The sequence below is a fragment of the Osmerus mordax genome, chromosome 18 (assembly GCF_038355195.1).
Source record: "Osmerus mordax isolate fOsmMor3 chromosome 18, fOsmMor3.pri, whole genome shotgun sequence".
In the NCBI taxonomy this organism is placed as follows: Eukaryota; Metazoa; Chordata; class Actinopteri; order Osmeriformes; family Osmeridae; genus Osmerus; species Osmerus mordax.
This window is the reverse complement of record NC_090067.1, coordinates 9,305,688-9,327,051: the sequence shown is the minus strand read 5'-3', so window position 1 is coordinate 9,327,051 and position 21,364 is coordinate 9,305,688. Positions and strand designations below refer to the sequence as shown.

The 21,364-nt window shown below is 45.1% G+C and overlaps 3 protein-coding genes across 7 annotated transcripts in view; 1 reads left to right on the top strand and 2 right to left on the bottom strand.

Annotated features, from left to right (window-relative positions):
• The window catches only part of agr2 (anterior gradient 2), a 112,416-nt gene extending 104,690 nt beyond the window's left edge, over positions 1 to 7,726 (bottom strand). The window contains exons 1-8 of one of the 3 annotated variants that reach the window (XR_010878866.1): positions 7,669 to 7,723; positions 7,295 to 7,427; positions 6,997 to 7,060; positions 6,812 to 6,864; positions 6,385 to 6,461; positions 6,178 to 6,241; positions 5,995 to 6,078; positions 5,660 to 5,834 (exon numbers count right to left, since the gene is read on the bottom strand). Coding sequence is in view for 2 of the 3 variants with exons in the window: in XM_067255195.1 (XP_067111296.1) it covers positions 5,785 to 5,834; positions 5,995 to 6,078; positions 6,178 to 6,241; positions 6,385 to 6,461; positions 6,812 to 6,864; positions 6,997 to 7,060; positions 7,295 to 7,412 (510 nt within the window). In the remaining variant the exon portion in view is untranslated. Of the gene's footprint in view, positions 1 to 5,528; positions 5,835 to 5,994; positions 6,079 to 6,177; positions 6,242 to 6,384; positions 6,462 to 6,811; positions 6,865 to 6,996; positions 7,061 to 7,294; positions 7,497 to 7,668 lie in introns of those variants that run through there. The other 2 variants (XM_067255195.1, XM_067255196.1) reach the window with 2 other exon arrangements.
• tspan13b (tetraspanin 13b) lies at positions 623 to 4,278 on the top strand. Its single transcript, XM_067255194.1, has 6 exons — positions 623 to 826; positions 1,919 to 2,086; positions 2,918 to 2,998; positions 3,478 to 3,591; positions 3,706 to 3,816; positions 4,096 to 4,278. Exons 1-6 carry the CDS (start codon positions 764 to 766, stop codon positions 4,168 to 4,170), a joined length of 612 nt encoding a protein of 203 aa, XP_067111295.1. The 5' UTR covers positions 623 to 763; the 3' UTR covers positions 4,171 to 4,278.
• A 1,840-nt stretch (positions 7,727 to 9,566) lies between the features above and the next one.
• On the bottom strand, positions 9,567 to 20,714 carry ppp1r10 (protein phosphatase 1, regulatory subunit 10). Of its 3 annotated transcripts, none has more exons than XM_067255570.1 (19): positions 20,703 to 20,714; positions 20,239 to 20,533; positions 16,493 to 16,601; positions 16,158 to 16,244; positions 15,563 to 15,698; positions 15,173 to 15,224; positions 14,931 to 15,020; positions 14,679 to 14,816; positions 14,469 to 14,574; positions 14,244 to 14,347; positions 14,038 to 14,147; positions 13,765 to 13,924; positions 13,460 to 13,615; positions 13,101 to 13,347; positions 12,890 to 12,965; positions 12,584 to 12,802; positions 12,352 to 12,481; positions 11,850 to 12,236; positions 9,567 to 11,759 (listed from the first exon to the last, which is right to left on the bottom strand). In XM_067255570.1, the coding sequence occupies exons 3-19, from the start codon at positions 16,597 to 16,599 to the stop codon at positions 11,590 to 11,592; spliced, it is 2,475 nt and encodes an 824-aa protein (XP_067111671.1). In that variant the 5' UTR covers positions 16,600 to 16,601; positions 20,239 to 20,533; positions 20,703 to 20,714; the 3' UTR covers positions 9,567 to 11,589. The 3 variants fall into 3 exon arrangements, with proteins under 3 accessions (XP_067111671.1, XP_067111673.1, XP_067111672.1); XM_067255572.1 differs by having other exon boundaries at positions 13,472 to 13,615; XM_067255571.1 differs by lacking the exon at positions 20,703 to 20,714 and having other exon boundaries at positions 20,461 to 20,637.
• Positions 20,715 to 21,364: the final 650 nt, after the last annotated feature.

Below are 21,364 nucleotides of genomic sequence, written 5' to 3'. Positions count from 1 at the left end.
AAGATAAATAGGAATGCTGGGCAGCTCCTGTGACCTCTGCACACGGTCATGGAAACAGCTTTTAATGGCCTTGAGTCATGACGTTTATATTCAAAGGTTCAACTCCCCAATTCCCGCATCAGGTAATACATCAACAACTGTAGGAAATTAAAAACTGTTTCACCTGTGGACGTGGTCGGTTACAGTATGTCCACTGGAGCCGGTGCTTTAGTTTCAGTATGTTGACGAATGCATGCAGGTCAGAGTAGGGCATTGTGGCATTCATGCTGACATCAGTTTCAAGTTGAGTCCAGAAAGGAGTAACTCACACTGGACGATTAATCATATGAAACTTGAATCGAATTGTCACACGGTTATACAATGAGTGACTGTACTTAGACTAGAGAGTTGCGTAGACTATTTTATATGATAAGTAAGTTTAGGCCATCAGACGACTGATGGAACGATGAATTTCTGACGTCATTTAAGCGGACGGCGCTCAGCTCTCATCCACCCAACTGCCAGCGTCTCCCGCAATGATTTGCATACAAATGACATACATTCTGCTTTCGCCAATCAGAGGACAAGTATATTCGTAGAGCCCTCCCCTGCTAGTCATATGTTTGCCAGCGCCCTCCCAGTTAGACATGCAATTAGATGATCAGCCTTTATAGTGGGAAATCCTTATTTATGACTTCAGGGTGAATCGATTTTATATCAGTGATCGTTGTGAGGAGATTTTTGATCTTACTGTCATATTTTCGAGTCATCAGAATACGCCAAAATGGGCTGCGCCGGTTTCACCTGCTCCAAACATTCTCTCTGCGCGCTCAACATCCTCTATGTGGTGAGTGTGGTCAGAATGTACCATATGGATCATCCTGCCAGCTTTTGGGCGTAAGCTTTATGTTTATTCCCTGTAATTTTTTTAATGTTTGGTTAGAAAACATTGTTGCACATTGTAAACAATTCACCGGGTCGGCACAACTCAGCTTTTATCAATTATTCAGGCTGATGCATTGTCTGGAATTAGGTCTGCGTGTAGGCTACATGGATACAGAATTGCAACCTCAGCTCGTAAAAATATTATACATGTACTGAAAATCTATTTTTTCTGTCTTCCCATGACGTTTCCTTTTCCCTTCCTTCTCTAATTTATCCCTGGCACATCCTGTCATTGTTAATGGCTTCCATTCCTGACATGTGTTATCAAGTCGGTTACTTACTAAATGCAAAATTATTCAACAAATTGTGAAGCTTTGTCTCTGCCAACCCCAAAACAATGTTGCGCTTTTCTTCACGCCCTAGACATGCCCACTACCAAAATGCCTCTCTGAACATACTTGATGACGAAAAGGTGACCTACATAGAAGCTGCCAAATGAGAATTCTTGAACACATAAAAGAAGGGTCATAAGTTGTATTCCAGTGACCATGTTTTCTGACGTTTGTTTGTTTTAATGTGGCATATGTTTTACATAGAAACCGGTTAAACCCATTGCTTCACGTTTTTATTTTATTGCGTGCCATATCGCGTATCTGATAGTGTGTGGTCAACGTCCGCTTAAAGTTACAACGTTGTTACTTTGGAAGAACAGCCTTCTGACATAATGACGAGATAGTAAAATAATAATATGCTTAAACAGCAAATTTCCCCTTAAAACATAGAGGACATTATATAGTACTTAGAAATATCTGATTTAATACTATATTTAGGTCTGCAAAAACAACATTGTGTAAATGTTTTCAAGCTGCCAGTAATGTGATTCTCAAAACCAAGGCCATTGTTTTTATGTCATGTGACAATGCTCACTTACTCAGAGGGAGGAGAAGGGCAAAATTCCTGCATCTTGTAATAGGCTTGATCTGTGTGACTGCCAATGGATAGCTAGTCTAGTGGCCTCTCACCAAATTCTTCTTCACCCATACCTCTCTCTCAGATGGTGAGTCTTCTGATGATTGGCATCGCAGCGTGGGGAAAGTGGTTTGGCCTGGTGTCTAGTTTCCAGGTGGTGGGGGGAATCATCGGAGTGGGGGTCTTCCTTTTCTTCGTGGCCCTGGCCGGGCTCATCGGAGCCATGAAGCACCACCAGGTCCTCCTTTTCTTCGTATCCTTCCCCAAGTCTGTGTGTGTGGCCGTCAGTGGGCTCTGAACCAGCTGCATGGTAAGGGGTCAGATGGCTGAGCGGTTAGGGAATCGGGATACTAATCAGAAGTTTGCCGGTTTGATTCTGGGCCGTGCAAAATGAAGTTGTGTCCCTGGGCAAGGCACTTCACCCTACTTGCCTTGGGGGAATGTCCCTGTACTTACTGTAAGTCGCTTTGGATAAGAGCATCTGCTAAATGACTAAATGTAATGTAAATAACCTCACACAGCTCTAGATCCTCATACAGGTCCATGTTACACAGTTAATCATACTTGGCTGGTTGTGTGATGATTCTTAGTTGTTGGTTGATCATAAAGTAGGAATGGATGCATGGTTGGCCTAACAATTCCTCCAGGAACTATAATGAATTACCTTTGCCTTTCAAAAAAACAAAAGTGAAATGAGTGTGAATAGTGATTGTTTTCCTGGCTGGACTCTCAACTGAATGTTTTGGAAAATCCACGTTGCTTGTCCATTCATGCATGCATATAAGCAACAAGATCTGGGAGCCGAGCATCCTGTTTCACTCTGTATTCAGGCTTAGCAGATACTGCTGATCGTTATGTTCCCAAGGACCATGACACAATACAACACAGACATAATTAACCCTTATCTATTCAGTCTGGAATATTCCACATTATCCATTTAGAAGTTCAGCCCTGGTATATTTCTATTTGGGAAAAGCCCATGTACTAAGAGCTGGTCTCAAAATTAGCTTTTTTCTTCCATACTGTCATTGAGAATGTACTGGATGTGCTCCTTGGTCTGTTATTCCTTCACAGTGGAGCCCAGTACATGATCATACTGTTCATGGTTTTCATCGTCCAGTTCTCCGTCTCCAGTGCCTGTCTGGCTATCAACAAAGACCAGCAGGTAGGAACAAACATCACCCTCACAGGACATCAAAAGCTAATATTGCTACTACATCCCAGCTAAAAACTAGGTGTGATACACCCAATTTGTGAGTAAAAACTTAAATCAAACTGACCAGTAATTACACTGAAGAAACACAGCGTTCCTCCCAGCTTTCACTTCCTGTTGTAGCTTACTAGGTGTCTCTAATGAAATGTGGGTTGTTTGTGGCCAGTGTAAAGAGCCTGTGGCAGACCACAGAGGCTTTTAACTTGTCTCTTAGGCGGGTCTGCCGCAGTCTGGTCTGTTTACTAAACCCCCAGCATGAGAAAGTATATTTAGAAGCTCTCTGCCATTGAGTCAAAATCACTAACTTATTCAGGCAGGACTTCCTTTGCATTCAGCATTGGGGTGAGGGAATGTTAGAATAAAATTGGTCTGGTTCTATCGTGATACAGGGGTAGTTTGTTTTATGGTGTGTGGTGTGCCTTGTTTTGCAGGAGCATCTGCTGGAGGTGGGATGGAACAATTCTCAAGCCACGCAGGGAGATGTGGAGAAGAATCTTAACTGCTGCGGCTTCCGACATGTGGAGGTCAACATGACCTGTGATGCGGTAAGATTCCCCTCCTTGCGTCTCAGTCCTCCCCATAGATGGTAAATCTTGTCTGGTTTAGTCATTCTGTGATCTTGTGTGTGTGTGTATGGTTGTGTGTGTTGCCCCCTGCAGGCGTGTTTCCCTAACCACTCCTGCACACCCTGCGGTGATAAGATCCAGAAGCATGCTGGGGAGGTGCTCCGCTTCGTAGGAGGGATCGGCCTCTTCTTCAGCTTCACTGAGGTGATCTCTCTCGGTCTTGTTCTTATCTTTGCTCTTTTAATGTCGCCATTTCTCTATTTCTTGCTCTCTCTTTGCCCCTGTCCTGTGGAAGAAAGTTCACTCTCTCTCTCTCTCTCTCTCTCTCTCTCTTCTCTCTCTCTCTCTCTCTCTCTCTCTCTCTCTCTCTCTCTCTCTCTCTCTCTCTCTCTCTCTCTCTCTCTCTCTCTCTCTCTCTCTCTCTCTCTCTCTCTCTCTCTCTCTCTCTCTCTCTCTCTCTCTCTCTTTCTCGCTACGTTCCAGATCCTGGGGGTGTGGCAGACGTACAGGTACAGGAACCAGAAAGACCCACGTGCAAACCCCAGTGCTTTCCTGTAACCGCGAGCAATCTTGTTTTGTCCGTTTGCACTGTCACCTCCCACCTTCTGGATGTTCTAGAGGATACGTTTGTAAATAAAAAGGCAGTCGGGACGGACGTGGTCCGTTTTTTAAGCATTCAACTTTTTTTAAGGCGTGTGAGACTATTCCTCGGCTACGTGAAGGGTGTGTGTGTGTAAACACTCTAAGGACATATTCCCTTAAGGAATCGACGTCTTCAATCAATATGGCTAATGTCATATGATGAAGAACCGATGTGGTTTCGTTGGCATGTGGACCGATGAGTTGAAGTATGTGTATATTTGATTTGATACTCAACTGCAGACTGTTTGTCAGTAATCGTATGCTGTATATTCTCTACTACTATTTATGCATTTTGTTTTGCTTGCTGTTATTGAACCTTACTGCCTATATTTGCATAATGTTTTGTTAGTTTCCTGTATAACATTTGTATTCAAATATTCTTAATTTGAAATTTGCAAAATGTCAGTGCTTCTGTCAATGCAATAATCCAAAGCCTCAAGCTGCTGTTGTACAGTGGAACTATGGACTAGAACATGTGGGGGAAATTGAGGACCACTGAAGTGTGAAAAACAATGATATCAAACTTTTCTGATTGTTGAAGCCCTGGTGATAGTTTATCTACAGTCAGGTGTGTGTGCGCGCGTCTTTCGATTTGCTCACTGGTGTTTCAACCCTAAGAGCATCATTTTGACTGTGTGCTGTGTGTTTGGCCTCTTGCATGAATTCTCTGCTGGTGTGTGCCACAGCCACTGCACGGACAGTTCTGTGAACTATTTACCTGAGCCTTTGTACTGTAAATCACAATAAAAGCAACAATGTCAATTTCTCTCCTGTCCTTTTTAATTAATTTGAAAACAGCCATTGTATTCCTGAATTGTCTGACATTTGACCCTGTCTTAAAGTTGAGGGCTCTACATATTCCTTTACTTATCTTCATAGCGATGTATAAATCCTGGAATCATATGGAGAAATCTCCGGAACTTTCGTGAACTGACAATAAGATGCACAAAAGAATGATTTAATTTGCATTCATGAGTAACATTGGCACACAATCCTGCCCAACACAAGTGTGTCCCCCCCTCAACCCCTGACCAACCAGCATCTGCCACGGCTGCTGTGCACACGGAACTTGTTACAGAACAATGGCTTCAGTTGGGGTTCTGTAACCATAGCAACCCTGTGACTCAGGAAAAGGTCTTTCAGCTCCTGTGGTCCCGCCCATCCAGGATGTGAGCCGGAGGTCGATTCAGCAATCGTGTGTAGGTTTTTTTTCTTCGCTTCTCACACAATCCTTGAGATGGGGGTTTTTTTGTACAAAAACAATGAAATTGGGCCATTGTTTGGGGCATTGAACAGCACAAAATTTATTAAAAAGACATGTCAAATGTACGGCAATACATTACAAAGACAATACAGGTAGGAAACGAGAAGTAACAGAGTACAAGAGAAGAATTGTGTTTTTTTCCCCAAGTAAAGTAGAGATTCATTCACTCCAGTGCTTGGTATGATTATGATGACAGCAAGATGTTAACTCTTCAGCTGTAGAACGAGAGATCTTTTCACCATTGGCTGCCAGTCATGTCACCGAGCTTACAGCTCAGTCTTCAGAAGCTTCTTGGCCTTGTCCATGTTGGACAGCACTATAGACAGAGAAAACAAATTAACTTCACATGGTGCAAAAGAGCATTTTGTTCTCTCCTGTATCTAGACAGATGAGTCTATATTAGGTTTTTGCATGTATATGCTCTGTCAGTGTCAGACAATATTGTCTGTTCAGTCAACCTGCATTAAGGTACTCACAGAGTTTGATGTCAGATGGCTCATAGGCATACATGCGGTTGGAGTAACGTCCCGTGATGTCAGCTCTCACTGTCATGGAAGGATCTGGAACAAGATAAGAAGAGAGAACAGCATGATTCAAATGGCAAAGGTTCCAAGTATTTTGCATGATTGATGACCTGAGGCATTCGAGATCAGACTCACCGACAAAGATGATTCTGGGTACGTACTGCCCGTCTGGGGAGAGATGCTTGTCGGTGGTTTCATACTGGAACCAGGGAGAACAATTTGTTTGATCAGTGGGTTTAATGAAACACGAAGAATTCAGCTCATGAATAACTTTCGGAAACAAAATTTGAGTCATGTCCACCATTGAACTTTTTAGTTGGTGACTCCTGAAGGTAAACGTACCACAAGATTGAGGACGATCAGGTCCTCATCAGCAACCTTTTGGATGTCCTTGTCCTCGGCGAAGGATTTCTTCATAGCTGACACATGAAAGCAATGTCACATTTACACTGGAGACCAAGCATTCATTGATGGAACCATTCAACTAAAGCCCCCCTCCCCTCCCCCCCCATCACCCCCCCCCCCCCCATCCCTCCCGCCGATCCTAGTGCCAGGATGTCCAACGCACAACAAACTGAGCAAACAAATGTGTGTTTGCTTTCCAACAAGTTGGATGACGTTCCCAAACTGTTTGAACAATCAACAAGATCAACAGAACTTCAGTATTCAGGATATGACTACTGAAGAGAAACATCTATTTTTTGTAACAAATCTGAAACTTTTCCCCAACGGTAGAGAGGCAGCCTATTGGCTGGATGTGGAGCCTTACCGAGACTGTGGGGGCAGTCCTCTAGATGAAAGATGACCATGAGAGGCTTGTTCCTATAGAGACAATTGGTCAGTCAGTTTTTATTTTACATTTAGTTTCCTTATCTAACAAATATAACTTATTAACATTTCAAGATGTTAAACTTGTTAAACTTGTTTACAAATGTTAAGTATTAACTGACTTACTGCATCCTGGCCCAGTAGAGGCCTTCCTCATATGTCTGAGCCCAGATGAGCTGGTCACCCCATCCTGTAGAAACACCAGACAACATGGAAGTGAACTTCATATCTTTACATTCTCAAATGTTAAAAACACCAGGTTTGCAGACCACAAGAAACCCCTCCAAAAACCTAAGCCGTGTTCATGTTGTAACAGATATCAGAACCCCACAACTAGTCTATTCCTCAGCCAGGTTAATCATTTTGTGCTTCCTGAGAAGTTGAGCATTTGTAATGAGAAGAATGGAGGAGTGAAGGGTTGTACCTCTGGAGAGAGTCTGGGGGATCCTCTTCCCTCTCTTGGCGATGTTCTTCTCCGGCTTTCCCAGAGAAGAGGAGACGGCCACGAGGACCAACAGTACTGACAACAGTCCTTTGATCATGCTTGCTAGCTCTCTCTGGAAGCACACAAGCACCGCGGGCTTGTCACATAACAATCTCGGACTGGATGAATGAAGGATTGTGTCCTATGTAGGATTTCACATGATTATAAGCATTTGTGAGCAGCACTGAAGAGGACCTGGAGCGATTACAGCTGCCTTCTCCATAAAGGATAAGATCAGGAGATATCAGAGAGTGAAGAAAGACTGCTGATGGAGAGAAAAAAGGAGGTCTTTGACGACAGGCCAGATCTCTTACCTGGTATCACTGGTACCTTTGTGTGGGCTCCGTCTGCTGCTGCTGTGGGACCTGCTGTGTCACTCTGCTCTCACCTCTCATGCATTTATACACCTGCACACCAGGTGGACACACCCCCTCTCACTCCCCTGCTGGAATGTCCTAAAGGCCAGTTCTACAACTCCACATTCTCCATCTTGGAATGCTCCCTTTGTTTTCTTTGACAGTGATTCTTTTAAGAAAGCAATTCATCTTGTTGACGTGTTTCATATTCCACCATGAAATTACAGTGTGGTTGTCAAATGAACAGGTTTGGCAGAGACAAAACACCTCTGGACATCTATCGAATGAGAATTTTTGGCTCAGGTCCAAGGACAAGTCAGCATATAGTTCAGGAATCTGATTTGACACTGGGGTGACTGGGATGATTGGTTCAAGTCAGATCCGTGAGATGAACCACATCACAGGGTCACTATGACAAGGTTGTAAATGGTAAAATATGCACTAAATAAAAGCATACACAATAGCTTACTGCCAAGGCACCTCCACCTGCCTCCCCCCTCCGCTTCCCTCCACCTGCCTCTCCCCTCCACCTCCTCCTCCCGCACCAGTTCATCTGAGCAGGGGATAATGTGACCAGCCTGAGATCAATGAAAGCTTTGTTCTGGACTCTACCAGGGCCTCTCTGACAACTTATTTCGTGCAAGAATCATCAGTCCCTCTATATTGCTGTCTCACACACAGATCGGCTCAATTCCGATTAGAATTTTTTCCAAATGTATATAAATCTAATTTGATAAATATTCTTGATTTATCTTTAACATCTTTTAAGCAATATAATTACTAATATATCTGTAGAGCAAGGAGGCAGAAGAAAAGATTTTTATCAGACAGGAACTTTAGTTAAAAGGAAAAAGTTCCTTATTGACACATATCATCAGTAACTGTCTGTTGCATGGGTTGGCTGTTTGCCAACAGTAATTGTAATGATTTAGCATGAGCTCCTCCACTTGTCTCTACTGAACAAACTGCCCAACCATTCTCAAAGGAACCCACTAAAGGTGGTTAATGAGTGAGGCCACTGATACAGAACTACCCTTGTGCAGTCTTCCAATGATAATGTAATAATAATAATAAGACTTTATTTATATAGCACATTTCATACAAGAATTGCAGCTCAAAGTGCTTTGATGACCACTAAGATCAACGAAAGACTTGACACATTGACGTACACACTGAGGCAACTTTGGTATGAAACGCGTGAATGGATGGTGGACCAGCAGAATGCTGAGGTGTCCCTAAACTCTGGGCCATGTACACATCCTTTAACTCTCTCCCTCTCCCTTTCTCTGGCTGGGTTTCTGATGTGTGTCATAGCACCTGGTCAATATTTGAACGGTTGGGCAGGGTGGAAAGCCACTCCTGATCACACATTGCGTCGACCATCTGGGCTCAGCCCAGCCCTGAGAACACGGATCTCACCGGCTACACCAGGCCTTCTGCCATTGGCTGGGCTGTCCTTTATCCTGATTGGCTGAACAGGATGCAGCTGAGTTTGGACAAGGATAGTTTGAATGACTGTATTATGGGAGTATACAGCCCTATTTAAACCCATTAGAGAGATATTACTTACTCTGCTGAGGTCATAAATAGTATATGTCAAACTGAACAATCCTCTACTGAATGAGGACATTCTTAACAGGTACATTTTTATGACAGCTTGATCGACTAGCTTATAATGAAAGCTATTTTTATTTCATATGTCTTAACATTATTAATAGCTTTCAGTTTTCATCGATACCTTACCGATAATCGTCATTTATTTATCTTACTATTTTCATCTTGAAAGAGAAACCTGACAAACAACAACCCCCAATAAGACACTAAAAGACACAACGAACTAATTTTATAACATTTATTACTTCATGTACAAAATACTTAGACTGTATGTGTATGAATGTGTGTGTACACATTTACACAACCACATCAATACAAACATCTCAAAACAAAAAACTGGACTTCGCCCGGAGCGAGATCAAAATCAGCATTGTATCAAAATAAAAACAGAAGAAACTGAATGAAACTGAAAATAAAAAGGAGACGACATTATTACAGTCCCACAAGAGACATGAAGGCCACTGTTTTCACAGAAAACACTTGAAATTGTTGACCCAGAGAATAATTGATTTCAATTGAGCTTCGTGTAACAATGAAGAAGCCCTCGGTGACCCGATGCCCTCGGTGACCCGATGCCCTCGGTGACCCGATGCCCATGCACGCAGGTCCAGCAGAGCAGGTGAAGGAGCAGAGACAAGAAGCAAGGCGCAGTGGGGAAAGTGGATGCCGACAGGAATCAAGGACTTTTAACCTTCATGATTGTCACGTGTGATACTGCTGCCAAGTCATACGGGAGGATCAGGAGGCCCTCACGACGACGGGCCTTGGGGAAACCAGGAAGTGTGCGGTTAGGCCGTCTCCGGCAGAATGACAACTGACAGTCTGATACATGCCTTACCAGTCACTGCAAGGCAAAGTAGCACTTCCACAAAGGCCCTCATGTCAGTCAAATAAAACATATATACATTTTTCAGAAGCCATTCGTCTGGGTTGGTCAATTACATAAATTAAAGACTATGGTATGATCGATTATCTTGGGGAAACATTCGAGGCATTAGGCCTTTCTTACAGAATATGTAGCATGGGAAAGCCAATGAAGACTAAAGGCTAGATCAGTCATTAGTGGGCAGGGTAGTCTTATCCAAGCTAGAACCGTAGGGGAGGCATGGGATTGGCTCTAATTTTTCTAGCACTAATGCTAATGCCATTTTTCAAAGTGCTTCCTAGCTTTGATGGAGAAAGAAAGAAAAAATATATATATCTCTATGGTCTCTCTGTGTATCTGAGTGAGCAGAGCATCTGACCCAGTGATCCAAGCAGCCCTGGGAGAAGAGAGCTGGCTTACTAAATCACACGTTCCTACATCACTGCCTAGGAAATATTTGGTGAATACGACATTCATTTCAATGGAAGCCACCTAACTATAAGATATATATATATCAACTGGCTTCTAGAAGCTTTTCATATGACAAACAGGACCAGAATTGGAAACAGTGCAAGATTTTCCACCTGGGACTTAATCTGGACCTGGCTGCCCAGGGCTCATGTCCTGGTGAGCTGTCTCTGCTAATCTTTTACAGGTTAATGGTGGGGACAGTTAAGGGTGTTTATGCCCATTGGTGATTGGACTAAACCAAGTGAAACCATGGAGGAGTCTGTATTTGATCCCATAAGCCCAGCTGGCCTGGAGCGCTGCTGCGGGGCAGGAAGCGGGGCAGATACAGTGAGAGGCGTGCAAACCCCCCCTCCATAAATAGTGGTCATTACTCTGGGAACAACTGTGGTGTTAAAAATGATCACAATAAAATATCTGTACACCTATAATCCTGGATCATATTCATCTCACAGCTACCCTTTCCCTATGTGTTACCAGAGGGGGGGGGGGGGGGGGTAGAAAGAAAGCAAGAGGGGGAGATAGAGAGGGAGAAAGAGGGTGTGTTTGTGTGTACTGTGCCCTGGGGGGGGGGGGGGACGCGCTCAGTTTTCAGCTAATGCAGGCTCTGTTCTTCAGGTGTGACTGGCATGAGGCGCTTCCAGCTCAGTGTGTTCTTAAGGAAGAACTTGAGTCCAAAAAAAAAGGCGTACTTGCACCCTCTTCACTTTGTGTTTCCCCAGGCTTGTGTCTTCATGTCAAGTCCCACCACAGCCTAGGACAACCATAGTGGTAGCATTGGGAGGGGGGGGTCCTGTAAAAGCTCTTTAGTTTGAGTCTTTGATTGCTGCAGGACGAAGCTGGGCAAGTCTCTCAGGAAGCCCTGGTTCTGGTTGCCGGTACCGGATGCCGGCCACCTAGTGGAGAAGAGTGTGTGTGGGGAGTTGTCACATCTAGTGTCCATGTTGGGGGTGGGGGGGGTGCTGGCTGTGCTGATTGTTGGCCGGGTGATTGGGGGGCAGCGGGGGCCCGTTCACTCCAGGGTGGTAGAAAGCACAGTTGCTCTCGTAGCGGCAGTTACCCTTCATCATGAAATGGCGACACACAGGTCTCTTGGACATGTCTGAGAAGAAGAACAGAGAGGCGTGTTAGAACCAGGAACTCCACCGGTATCTGTCAGATGGTCCAGTGATTTGAGCCACGGGTGACTTACCTCCCATGTTGTTGAGACCTCCTCTAGGACCCCCTCGTCCGCGACCTCTGAACCCCTGCTCCCCTCCCCTGCCTCGGCCGCGGTGGAAGTGTCCTCCCCCGCCGCCCCCCCGGTGGGGCCCGCCCCTCATGGAGTCGTCTCCCCAGTAGTTGCCGTTGTCTACGCCTCGCCCCTGGCCCGGCGGGGGCCCCATCATGCGGGGGCCGCCCCCGGCATTGAAGGGGGGCCCGTGGTTGTGCGGGGGCGGGGGGTGGTTAAAGTGCGGGGGGGCGCCTGGGGGCTTGTTGGGAGGGTAGCCTCCGTTCATGGGCATCTGCATGCCCATGTTCATGTTGCCCATGTTCATGTTGTTCATGCCTGGGCCGTGTCCGAGCAAGCCCTGGTTCACTGTGGAGACAGAACACACACAGAAAGTTAGTAAACCAGAAAGGTCGAGCGACCAGTATCTCATGTAGGGTGTTGTGTGGGGGGCGTGTTCAGTATAAGGTGGTGCTGTAGCTACCTCCGGGGGGGGGTCCGATGGGGGGGGTCTGGTTCTGGGTCTGCTGCAGAGAGCCCAGCAGCTGCTTGATCTTGTCCGAGAAGTCGGGCTGCTTGATCAGGTCCTCGGTGGACTGGGTGCCCTGGGCGCCCTGGGGGGAGAGGAAGGGAGAAAGAGCCGTCAGGGTCGGGGGGGAACCTCCCAGGGAGCCGGCGGAGCGGCTGAACACAGAGTCTCTGCCCACGCCGCTCACCATGATGGAGGACAGGAGCTCCTGGACGTTGACGGAGGGCGGCACCACGGGGCCGCCGGGCGTGCCCACTGCCTGGGGGATGGGCCCGCTGGTGCCCAACTTGATGAGGTTGGCCAGGACAGGGGGCAGCTTGGAGCCCTCGATGGGGACCCCGGCGGGGCCTGGCTGGGGAGTGGTGTCCATGGGCTCTGTGTAGCTGTCATCCATCATGGTAGAGTCCTGAGAGTGAGGAGCGGATGGGGGTTAGAGAGGTGTGCACCGTGAAGGCAGGGTGTGTGTGTGTGTGTGTGTGTGTGAGACACCTACCTCGTCGAGCGGAATGAGGCGTGGAGGCATGGGCTCATAGGGCTCTGGGTCGGGCTCATGTGGACAGTCAGGCACACTGCAGGGGGGGGGGGGGACACACCAGGCATTAGAAGATGCCACTCGAACGCGCTCCCATTTCGGAACGCGTCTTAGGTCCAAGGACGAACGCACAAACGGAAAAAACCCGCGAGCGCCTTGATGTGCTCCGTACCTCTCTTTGGTGAGGAAGATCTCCTGCAGGATGCCCATTTCCCGCTCTCTCTGGGCCAGCTTCTCCGTGCTGTTGGCCCCCGAGGCGGCCAGGGAGCCGGTGAGGGTGAGGGGCCGGGGGGGCGTCCAGGGGACCCTCTCCTCCATGGCGTCGTGGGAGAGCCGGCGGGACATCTCGAACGTGTGCCGGTCCATCATCAGCTCGCGCTTGGCCGCCTCGCCAAAGTCCTTGACCTTGTTGACGTTGACTGCAAGGGGGGAGAGAGAGAGACGAGGATGTTTAGATGAGCCGCGTCACATGCAGGGATCTCCGAGGTGCCGTTTACTGGACGAGGAAACATGTTCAAATGCACTGCGTACTCATCCCCTGACCTCTCTCCGTCTCGTCCAGGTCAAAGTAGAAGTACTCCTTCAGCTGCTCCTCCTCCGCCCAGCGGACGCTCTTCTTCTTCTTGCCTTTCTTGGTGAGAGTCTCCTCCTCGCCCCGGGGCTCCGCCAGGGCGTTGGGCTTGTCTCCTGAGAGAGAGAGAGAGAGAGACCGACAGAGAGGGAGGGAGGGAGAGAGACTGTTAAGCAGAGATACAAGGGGGGGGGGGGGGGGAGTAGGAGCACAAATTAAGTGGCCAAAGGGGGGGAGGGGGGGGGTCCTGGAGAAGGTTCCTTACCGTTCTCGGCGGCCTCGGGGTCGTCGGCAGGCACAGGGGTGCCGGGCTGCTCCAGCTCCTGGGGCTCGTGGGGGGGCGAGGTGGAGGCAGGGGCATCCGGGGACGAGGGCCTGCCCTGGGACGACGGGTAGGAAGACGCTTTGCCGTCAAACGGACTCAGCTGCAGAGACAGAGAGAGGCGAGACAGTGAGTGTCAAACTTAACATGTCCACGTTCCAGAAGGCCCCGGGTATGAAGGGGGTGTGGCGTCTCAAAGGCGTCAGGGGTCTTCACCTTATTGGACGTTGGCGAGACCGCCTTGGCGTTGAGCTTCTTCTTCTTGATCTTGTGGCCGACCACCGGCGCAGAGTTGAGCGCGTCCAGGAACCCTGTGCACTCGATAGCTGTGGAGGTGGAAATTGAGGGGTTAGCATCAAAGCTAACAGGAGTAATGCAGCAGTGCTACTGACAGGGACACACTCCTGGGCACTGGGACTCACGTTGCGCGGGGATGATCTTGACTTTAATCTCTTTGGTGGAGTTGGTGGACATGTTGAGTGGTTTGTATTTCTTCTCTACCGGGGGGGCATCTCCTGGACCCGAGCTGTGAGGGAGAGAAAAAGACACCTGTCAGAAGGACACAAGTGAAGTCCACTAGAAACGCAGTACGGCATCACGGCCAGGAGGGGGCGCTGAAGTGCTAAGAATACGCAAAATCGCATTACCTGGGTCTCTTGAGGAGAGCGGGCTTGATGTTGTACTTGTCCCCCAGCTGGGGGGCCACGGGGGGCTTCTTGATGGGGACAGGAGTGGGGGTGTCCATCTCAAGTCCTGTGAGGAAACAAATATGTACACACGAGAGCAGGTTTAAAACACCTGGATGGGAATATTGAGGTGGTACGGTGGTGAAAGGGAGAGCGTGGAGGAGGCCCTACCTATGGAGCGGATCTTGGCGTGGCTCGGAGCGTGAGCCTTGGGCTTCTCCTTCTTCTTCTCCTCCTCTGCCACCTTTGCCGCTTCGATCTTTGGGTCCCGCGTCAGCACCTTGCCCTCCTCCTTCTTTCGTTTCTTATCTGGGGAGGGAACGTCGACATGGCGGGGGAGGTTATGGAAAGATAAGAGGTAGGGACAGTGTAAGTTAAGAGTGTACAGACTGTGTGTGTATAGGGGTTGTGGGGGGGGCGTACCTGCGGGAGAAACCCCGCTGGCGGACACGCTCTGGGAGCGGATGATGGCCATCCAGCCTTCCACCAGCACGGCAGCCAGCTTCCTCAGCTCTGAAGGAGAAGAGACATTGTTACAAACACACCACGGACACCAGGAAATGGCCATTCGCCAAATGAAAGTCATTAAACGTGGGTACGCCCTGTAATTGTGGCTATTGAGTATTTTAAATAACCACAGGCATGTGATAGGTCATCAAACTCACCTTCTGTCTCTCCAGACTTGCTCAGTTGCTTCACCAGCTTAGCTGTGTTGTTCTAGTAAAATAGAACAGACCAGATGGTTAGATCAGAGGGTTAGATCAGAGAGTTAGCCCAGAGAGTTAGCCCAGAGAGTTAGACCAGAGGGTTAGATCAGAGAGTTAGATCAGAGGGTTAGATCAGAGAGTTAGATCAGAGGGTTAGATCAGAGAGTTAGCCCAGAGGGTTAGATCAGAGAGTTAGACCAGAGGGTTAGCCCAGGCGGTTAGACCGGAGAGTTAGGACTACCAGACAACCATCATCCAACAGGACAAGGGTTCACTGAATGATGTTAGCTCCTAAAGAGGTACAGCATGTATGCAGAGAGCGTGTGTGGGGCTGGGGCTGTGCTCTACCTGTTTGAGGTGGTCCACCTTGAGGGGCAGCTTCTGCAGGGTGAGCAGGATCAGCTGCAGCAGAGGAGTGTTGGTGGTGCTCTTGGCGTAGGTGAGCCATGCGTTGAGCAGCTTGTAGCCCCCGACACGGATAAACCTGAACACAAGGAAGGACGAGACATTACAAACTGTCCCGGCGACAAACCATGAAACCGATATCCGTGGAACTGTGAATGACGTGCTTGATAGTTCCAGATAGTTAAAAACTCCCCCTTCCCCCTGAAGGTGGAGTTTAGCTCTTGCCTTCAGGAAGAAGGTATAGAGTTTCCACCCACTGAACAAAAAGACTTGGGGACTCTTTTGTTTGTTTTGCTATTGGGAGGCTACATTTGCATAAATGAATGGCACCAAGTATTCATTGACTGAACTTATTTCTGGGTTTCAACATGAAGTGATCCTTGTACTGTACTATATTGTTTTGTGTTGTCGTCTCTGTGTGGTGTCAGGTATGCTGTTTATGTAGTATTTATGATGGATTTAATACCTGTCTACAAACAAATTTCCCCTAGTGGGATAAATCAAATGGATTTGACAAAAGAGAAGTGGTTTAACTCACCTGTTGAGCACATCATGGGATTTGGTCTGCAATAAGATGTTCAGGTACATACATCTGCTGACCATCTTGTGTGAGGCTTTCATCAGACTGGGGGACAAACAAGGGAACAAAACGGGAAGAATCGTCAAGTTGATATTTTCAACTTAGTTATTTTGTTACGGGGGAAAAACCAAACAAATTGAAGTTTAATTTAAAAAATGTATTCCCGGGTGAAACATTCTGTCAGGTTTGGTCCCAAGTTAAACATGGGCGAGATACTGCAATAATGAACCAGCCATTTCACCACCTATCAACAGTTGATAGTTACTGGGCTCCAGTAATCTTCAGATCCTCACCTGAACACTTTGGGGACTCCTTCCAGGCTGCGCAGCTCTCCATCCTTCCCCAGAAGCGCCTCCACACCCTTCAGGATCTCTCTGGGGTCCACCGGGCCCACTGCCATCTCTGAAACAAACACACCCAAAACATTTAATACAAACAAGCAGGATATTTGCTGGACGTGATTTATCGTTCATCTGGAAGGTTAGATATGCAAAACGTAATATTTGTTCAACAAACACGCTTCTGGGCCTGTCAGTCTAACTTCCTATATCGAGAGCTCCATGGAACAAACACAGGCCAGATCTCATCTGGAACGGTCTAGAACAGGGTCAACGTGCGCACTCCAAACCACACTAGAAACATTTCCTATTCCGGTCTCCAACTGAAATCCAATATCCTGGTCACTTGAATATTTTACAACCCGAGGCTTAAGAACAGCACTGCAATGACCAGAGAAGTCTGCATCAAGTCCTGGTCACACAACACCAGACACACCAGCCACATGTTCCGCTGGAACCTCAAAAATAGGTGTTGTTCTGACACTCCACAATCTGCAACTTCTCATGCCTCACTTGTTTGAACGCACAACTCAATCATTTGCATACATTTTTGGACAGTTTTTTTTTTTTTTGCTACAACAGAGGGGCGGGACAGGGCGTTGCCAGTTCTTCTCCATGGGATATAGGATTAAACAGAGACTATACACACCCTGTCCAGTTAATTTACTTTCAGGGTCCTGTGTTCTGCACTGAGAGTGTCAGAAGGACAAACAAATATCCTGTTGTTTTAAATTTGACCAATGAGGAAGTAGATGTGAAATGAGTCAGTTTAGCAGGTAATGGCATACAATGACAACACTGAACTAGCACAGTATATGTTCATGTCGACTATTCAAATCACTATGCTTTATTCATTTCTTTTTTTGTACTATTACAAATGAATAAACAAAATAAAACATTAGTGGTTCTTTGTCTTCGTAAACAAATCTGGAAAAAAGGATGACAAAGGCTTAGTAATAAGATTTGGAGAAATGAGAAACTGCCCACTCTATGGGGAAGATCTTGTGAAGATGAAAATACATTGATAGTTTCTTCCCATTGTGTACAATGTAATCCATTTCCAAAAGCTTCCCTTTGAACATTTAATAAAAATTCACTGGCCCACCAACAGGTTTCTTAACTCGAGAAAAATGTTTAACTGCCCCCAAAAAGGTAAGATTCCATGTTGGATATTTAAGACCCAAAGTTAAATTTGGTAAACATGTCTGTAGCGTTTTCTCAGATACACAAACATAGGTGACAAATGATATGAAAATGTTGGTAAATATACATATAATAGTTACACTTTGCAAATTATATTACCCTAAAACGTTACGTCTCATAAAGACACTACATTGGGATTAAGAAATATGTCTACAGTAAATGCAGATTTGGGCATATGCTGCCATCACATGGTAAAATATGGTATGACAAGCTCTATTGGTAATTGTAGTCCAATGTTATCTAACAAAATATACAGATTTACAACCATCTAATCACCTTGGTTAGGGTTAAGCAGTTGAATACAATAAACATTTATGTATAAATATTCGATAACAAAACTCTGATCAAATAATTATTATTCTTAAGACACTACAGTATTTTATTCATTTTGGTAGGCAGTAAATGTATTGAAATGGATGCCCTAACTAGTCGGTTGAGTTTCATTTCGGTGAAAAAAAATATACCACAAATGATAACCACAAAATAATATACTATCCGATGTACTGTAGCACACATTCTATGCAAAGAAATAAAATACTGCTGGAAAATTGTAAACCAATAGATCAGACTGCAGTTAATTAAGAAAGTATTTTGAGATCACTTCAAAACTATTTAATCTGCATGGTTGGGCAACTATTATAATATGGGACCATTACAACATAAATCTGCCTGTTTGGAATTTGTGTTCATCCTGTCAGCAAACCTCTCCCCTCCATCTATGGGCCTATCTGACACTGGGTGGGGTGAGGACTGCATGCATTTTCTTATTCAATCCCTAGATGTAGTTCATTTTAGACTATTTTTAATTGCTTGTTATAGCAACACAATCTCTTAGTACATTACCAGGTGTTGGGAATTATTCTCCCCAGGTAATGGATCTGTATGTATAAATTGAAGTATCATGTGAGAAATCAGTTTGGTCTTACCCGTTAAACTGTTGTAGTAGAAGTTTTATATAGTCTCAGAACTCCACAACACGGGATAACAACACACAACTCCTGCAAATGCCACTGTTACACAAGTAGACAAAACCAATACAGAATTGTTAGACATGATCCTAATTGCAAGTTCATGGAACGGAAAGTCATAGTGGGTGTTCACATTTTTACATGTCAATGGAAAAGTAGGGTTAAGTATCCCACCCAGTTTCTATCTATACAAAGAAACATCTCTCTAGGGTTAATATTTTTTTAAATTCTGTTAATGAGATGGGTTTTAAATTAAAAAGCAATGTTATTAAAAGTACTCGTTTGCTTATTTTTGTAATCTATCACCATCCTAAATTATCCTTGACGGTTTAGTGAACATACATTGTTCTTGATTAACCTAATTTAATATGTAAATAAGTTAAACATAAAAGTAAATAAGTCAATGGTTGTCGACGTGTTTAAATCGCCTGGCATATGGCCAAAACCAATATTAGTTGCGCAAGATTTCAACATTCTTCGTAAAACATACGGTTAAAAAAGGACATCTGTCATATTCGCTGTTACGCGGCTTCAATGAGCTCGAGGGGAGTGTGTATTAGGGAGGGAGAACCCCGTGATCCACCGAAAATATCGAAGCCCTGCCCTCTTTCGTTAACCACTTCGTTGTAGCCACGGATAGCAGAAGAACAATGGCTCTGACACCAGAGTAACTAGTTAAGGCACTCCACGAGGACACATGTACCAAAATCTCCAGCAGAAACTAACACTAGACACAAACGGAAGTAAATGGACTGAACTGCAAAGCGGTTGTTGGATAAACATCCTGGGTTTCACTCCCAACCGTCTTTCCGAAGCACGATGAAGCCATAATAGTCCCTAGTGTTCTCTTTGGACAAAACGACAACCAGTCCACCATGTTGTTGCAATGCAATTCCAGCCAAACGTGTTCTGACCCTAGGAAGAATATTTCCCCTGAGCATTTCAATCCTGCAATCTTTATCCTCAGATTGCCATGTACAAATATCGGGCACATGGACAAAGTGCTAGCTAACAATATCGACAACAATAAGAGGTAGGTCGGTATCAAAGCACAGAATATCAAATTATGACGAATTTACAAAAGGACCCATTTCCCCGTACAACATAAATCCGACATCCTCAAACTAAGCAATCTTTATGTATAGATTGCGTTGGGTGTTTGTTCCAAGGAGCTCCCCTAGATTTATCAATTTAGCAGGCAAAAATCCAAATAAAAAATATCCCTTGCTTTGCCTACGGCAATCTTTATGAATAGATTGCTTATGGTTAATTTACGACTCAGCTAACTGAAAATTTCATCGTTAACATAGTTCCGTAAAATAAGTCTCACACACAAAGAAACGGACCGTTTTGGCTCCGTAGACTTTCCTGTGTGAGCTCATAAACTAGCTTAGCTACCGTTGACGTAGCGTTCGTCTGATGTTGCTAGCTATATGCTGCTAAGCCTCGTTACGGAGGCTAGCCAGATTCCTTTCTCTAAGCTTGATTTCATGAATTTCGGATCAAATTCGTTTGAAAATAAACACTTACTATAAATACCTCTCCTCAGCGTCTCGGGTACTTAATATTATATTGTGCTTTACAGCAACATCTATTCCTTAATTCATCAGTTTTATAACGTAAACCGTCATGGTTTTATAACAAACTTAATGGCTGAAAAACTGCTTTTATGGGCGGGGTAGTGGAGGTTAAAAGCTATCTTTTCCTTCTTGAACAAACTGGAGGCAAAAATAGTAATCAAATGTCCATTACTTGAAGAAAAAAATGATTTTTGAGTTAGGTTGTTCAAAGTCCTCGACGCCCAATCTTCGAGACAAAGTCAGACCTGAAAGAGACAACGAAAGCCATTTAAAATAAATCCCCAAATCGTTTTTTTCCGTCGTCGGTCAAACGTTAATTTTTGCTGATGTGTCAAAATGTACAGCATGAAAATATGTATTATTGCGTAGTATTTTTGTTTAAAATTGCCACGTCTTCTTTACGACGTTACTCACCTCAGAACAAATCCAGGAATGACAGAAAAGGGGTGGGATTTATTTATATACTCCTGACGTTTTTGACGTCAAACGCGTCGTAGTTATGGTGACAAAATGGCGTTTTCTGTCACGCGCTTTTGTGGAATGACCTTCATTGTTAACTGAAGGACAGAGAAATGGCTTGGTGAACGTTATTGGTGTAGTCCTTTGACCAAGTTCGATTTTTGTCACGTATGCTACAAAAATTCAACGATTTATCCTTTCAGACGATATAATAATGGGGTTGTAAAAGTTCATAATCTGTATTTTTGATATAAATGACTACGCAATTATTTTACAAAATGGCTGCTGAGCATCGAAACACGGCCAAATTCCAATAGTGTAGATGTGTTTCCTTATCTTGTCTCCTTCTCGCCTTTAGTAGCGTACTATCATATAGTTTTGCTAGATATAATCAAACTATCCAAACTAGCTGGGATTTATTTCCTGTTTATAAACATGAGTAACGTTTTGTTAAATTTGTGAAGACATCATGGAAGGAAAGGTCTCAAACTATTGAGATTCGTTCAACTCCTCCTTAATACTAACATTAAAATCACAACTTTAAAACATGTACTGTTCTTAAAAACATTAACAAAAATATAACATGAAAATTCTAAACTACGTGATCATATTCTAGT

Bases quoted from the DNA above. Each gene is read 5' to 3' on its own strand.
- tspan13b (XM_067255194.1), top strand. From the start codon at position 764: ATGGGCTGCGCCGGTTTCACCTGCTCCAAACATTCTCTCTGCGCGCTC. The intron at 2,087-2,917 runs GTATCCTTCCCC...AGTGGAGCCCAG, and splicing joins ACCAGGTCCTCCTTTTCTTC to TACATGATCATACTGTTCAT. The intron at 3,817-4,095 runs GTGATCTCTCTC...GCTACGTTCCAG, and splicing joins TCTTCTTCAGCTTCACTGAG to ATCCTGGGGGTGTGGCAGAC.
- ppp1r10 (XM_067255570.1), bottom strand. From the start codon at position 16,599: ATGGCAGTGGGCCCGGTGGACCCCAGAGAGATCCTGAAGGGTGTGGAG. The intron at 13,616-13,764 runs GTAAGGAACCTT...TCTCTCTCTCAG, and splicing joins CCCCGAGGCCGCCGAGAACG to GAGACAAGCCCAACGCCCTG. The intron at 12,966-13,100 runs GTACGGAGCACA...CCCCCCCTGCAG, and splicing joins ATCTTCCTCACCAAAGAGAG to TGTGCCTGACTGTCCACATG.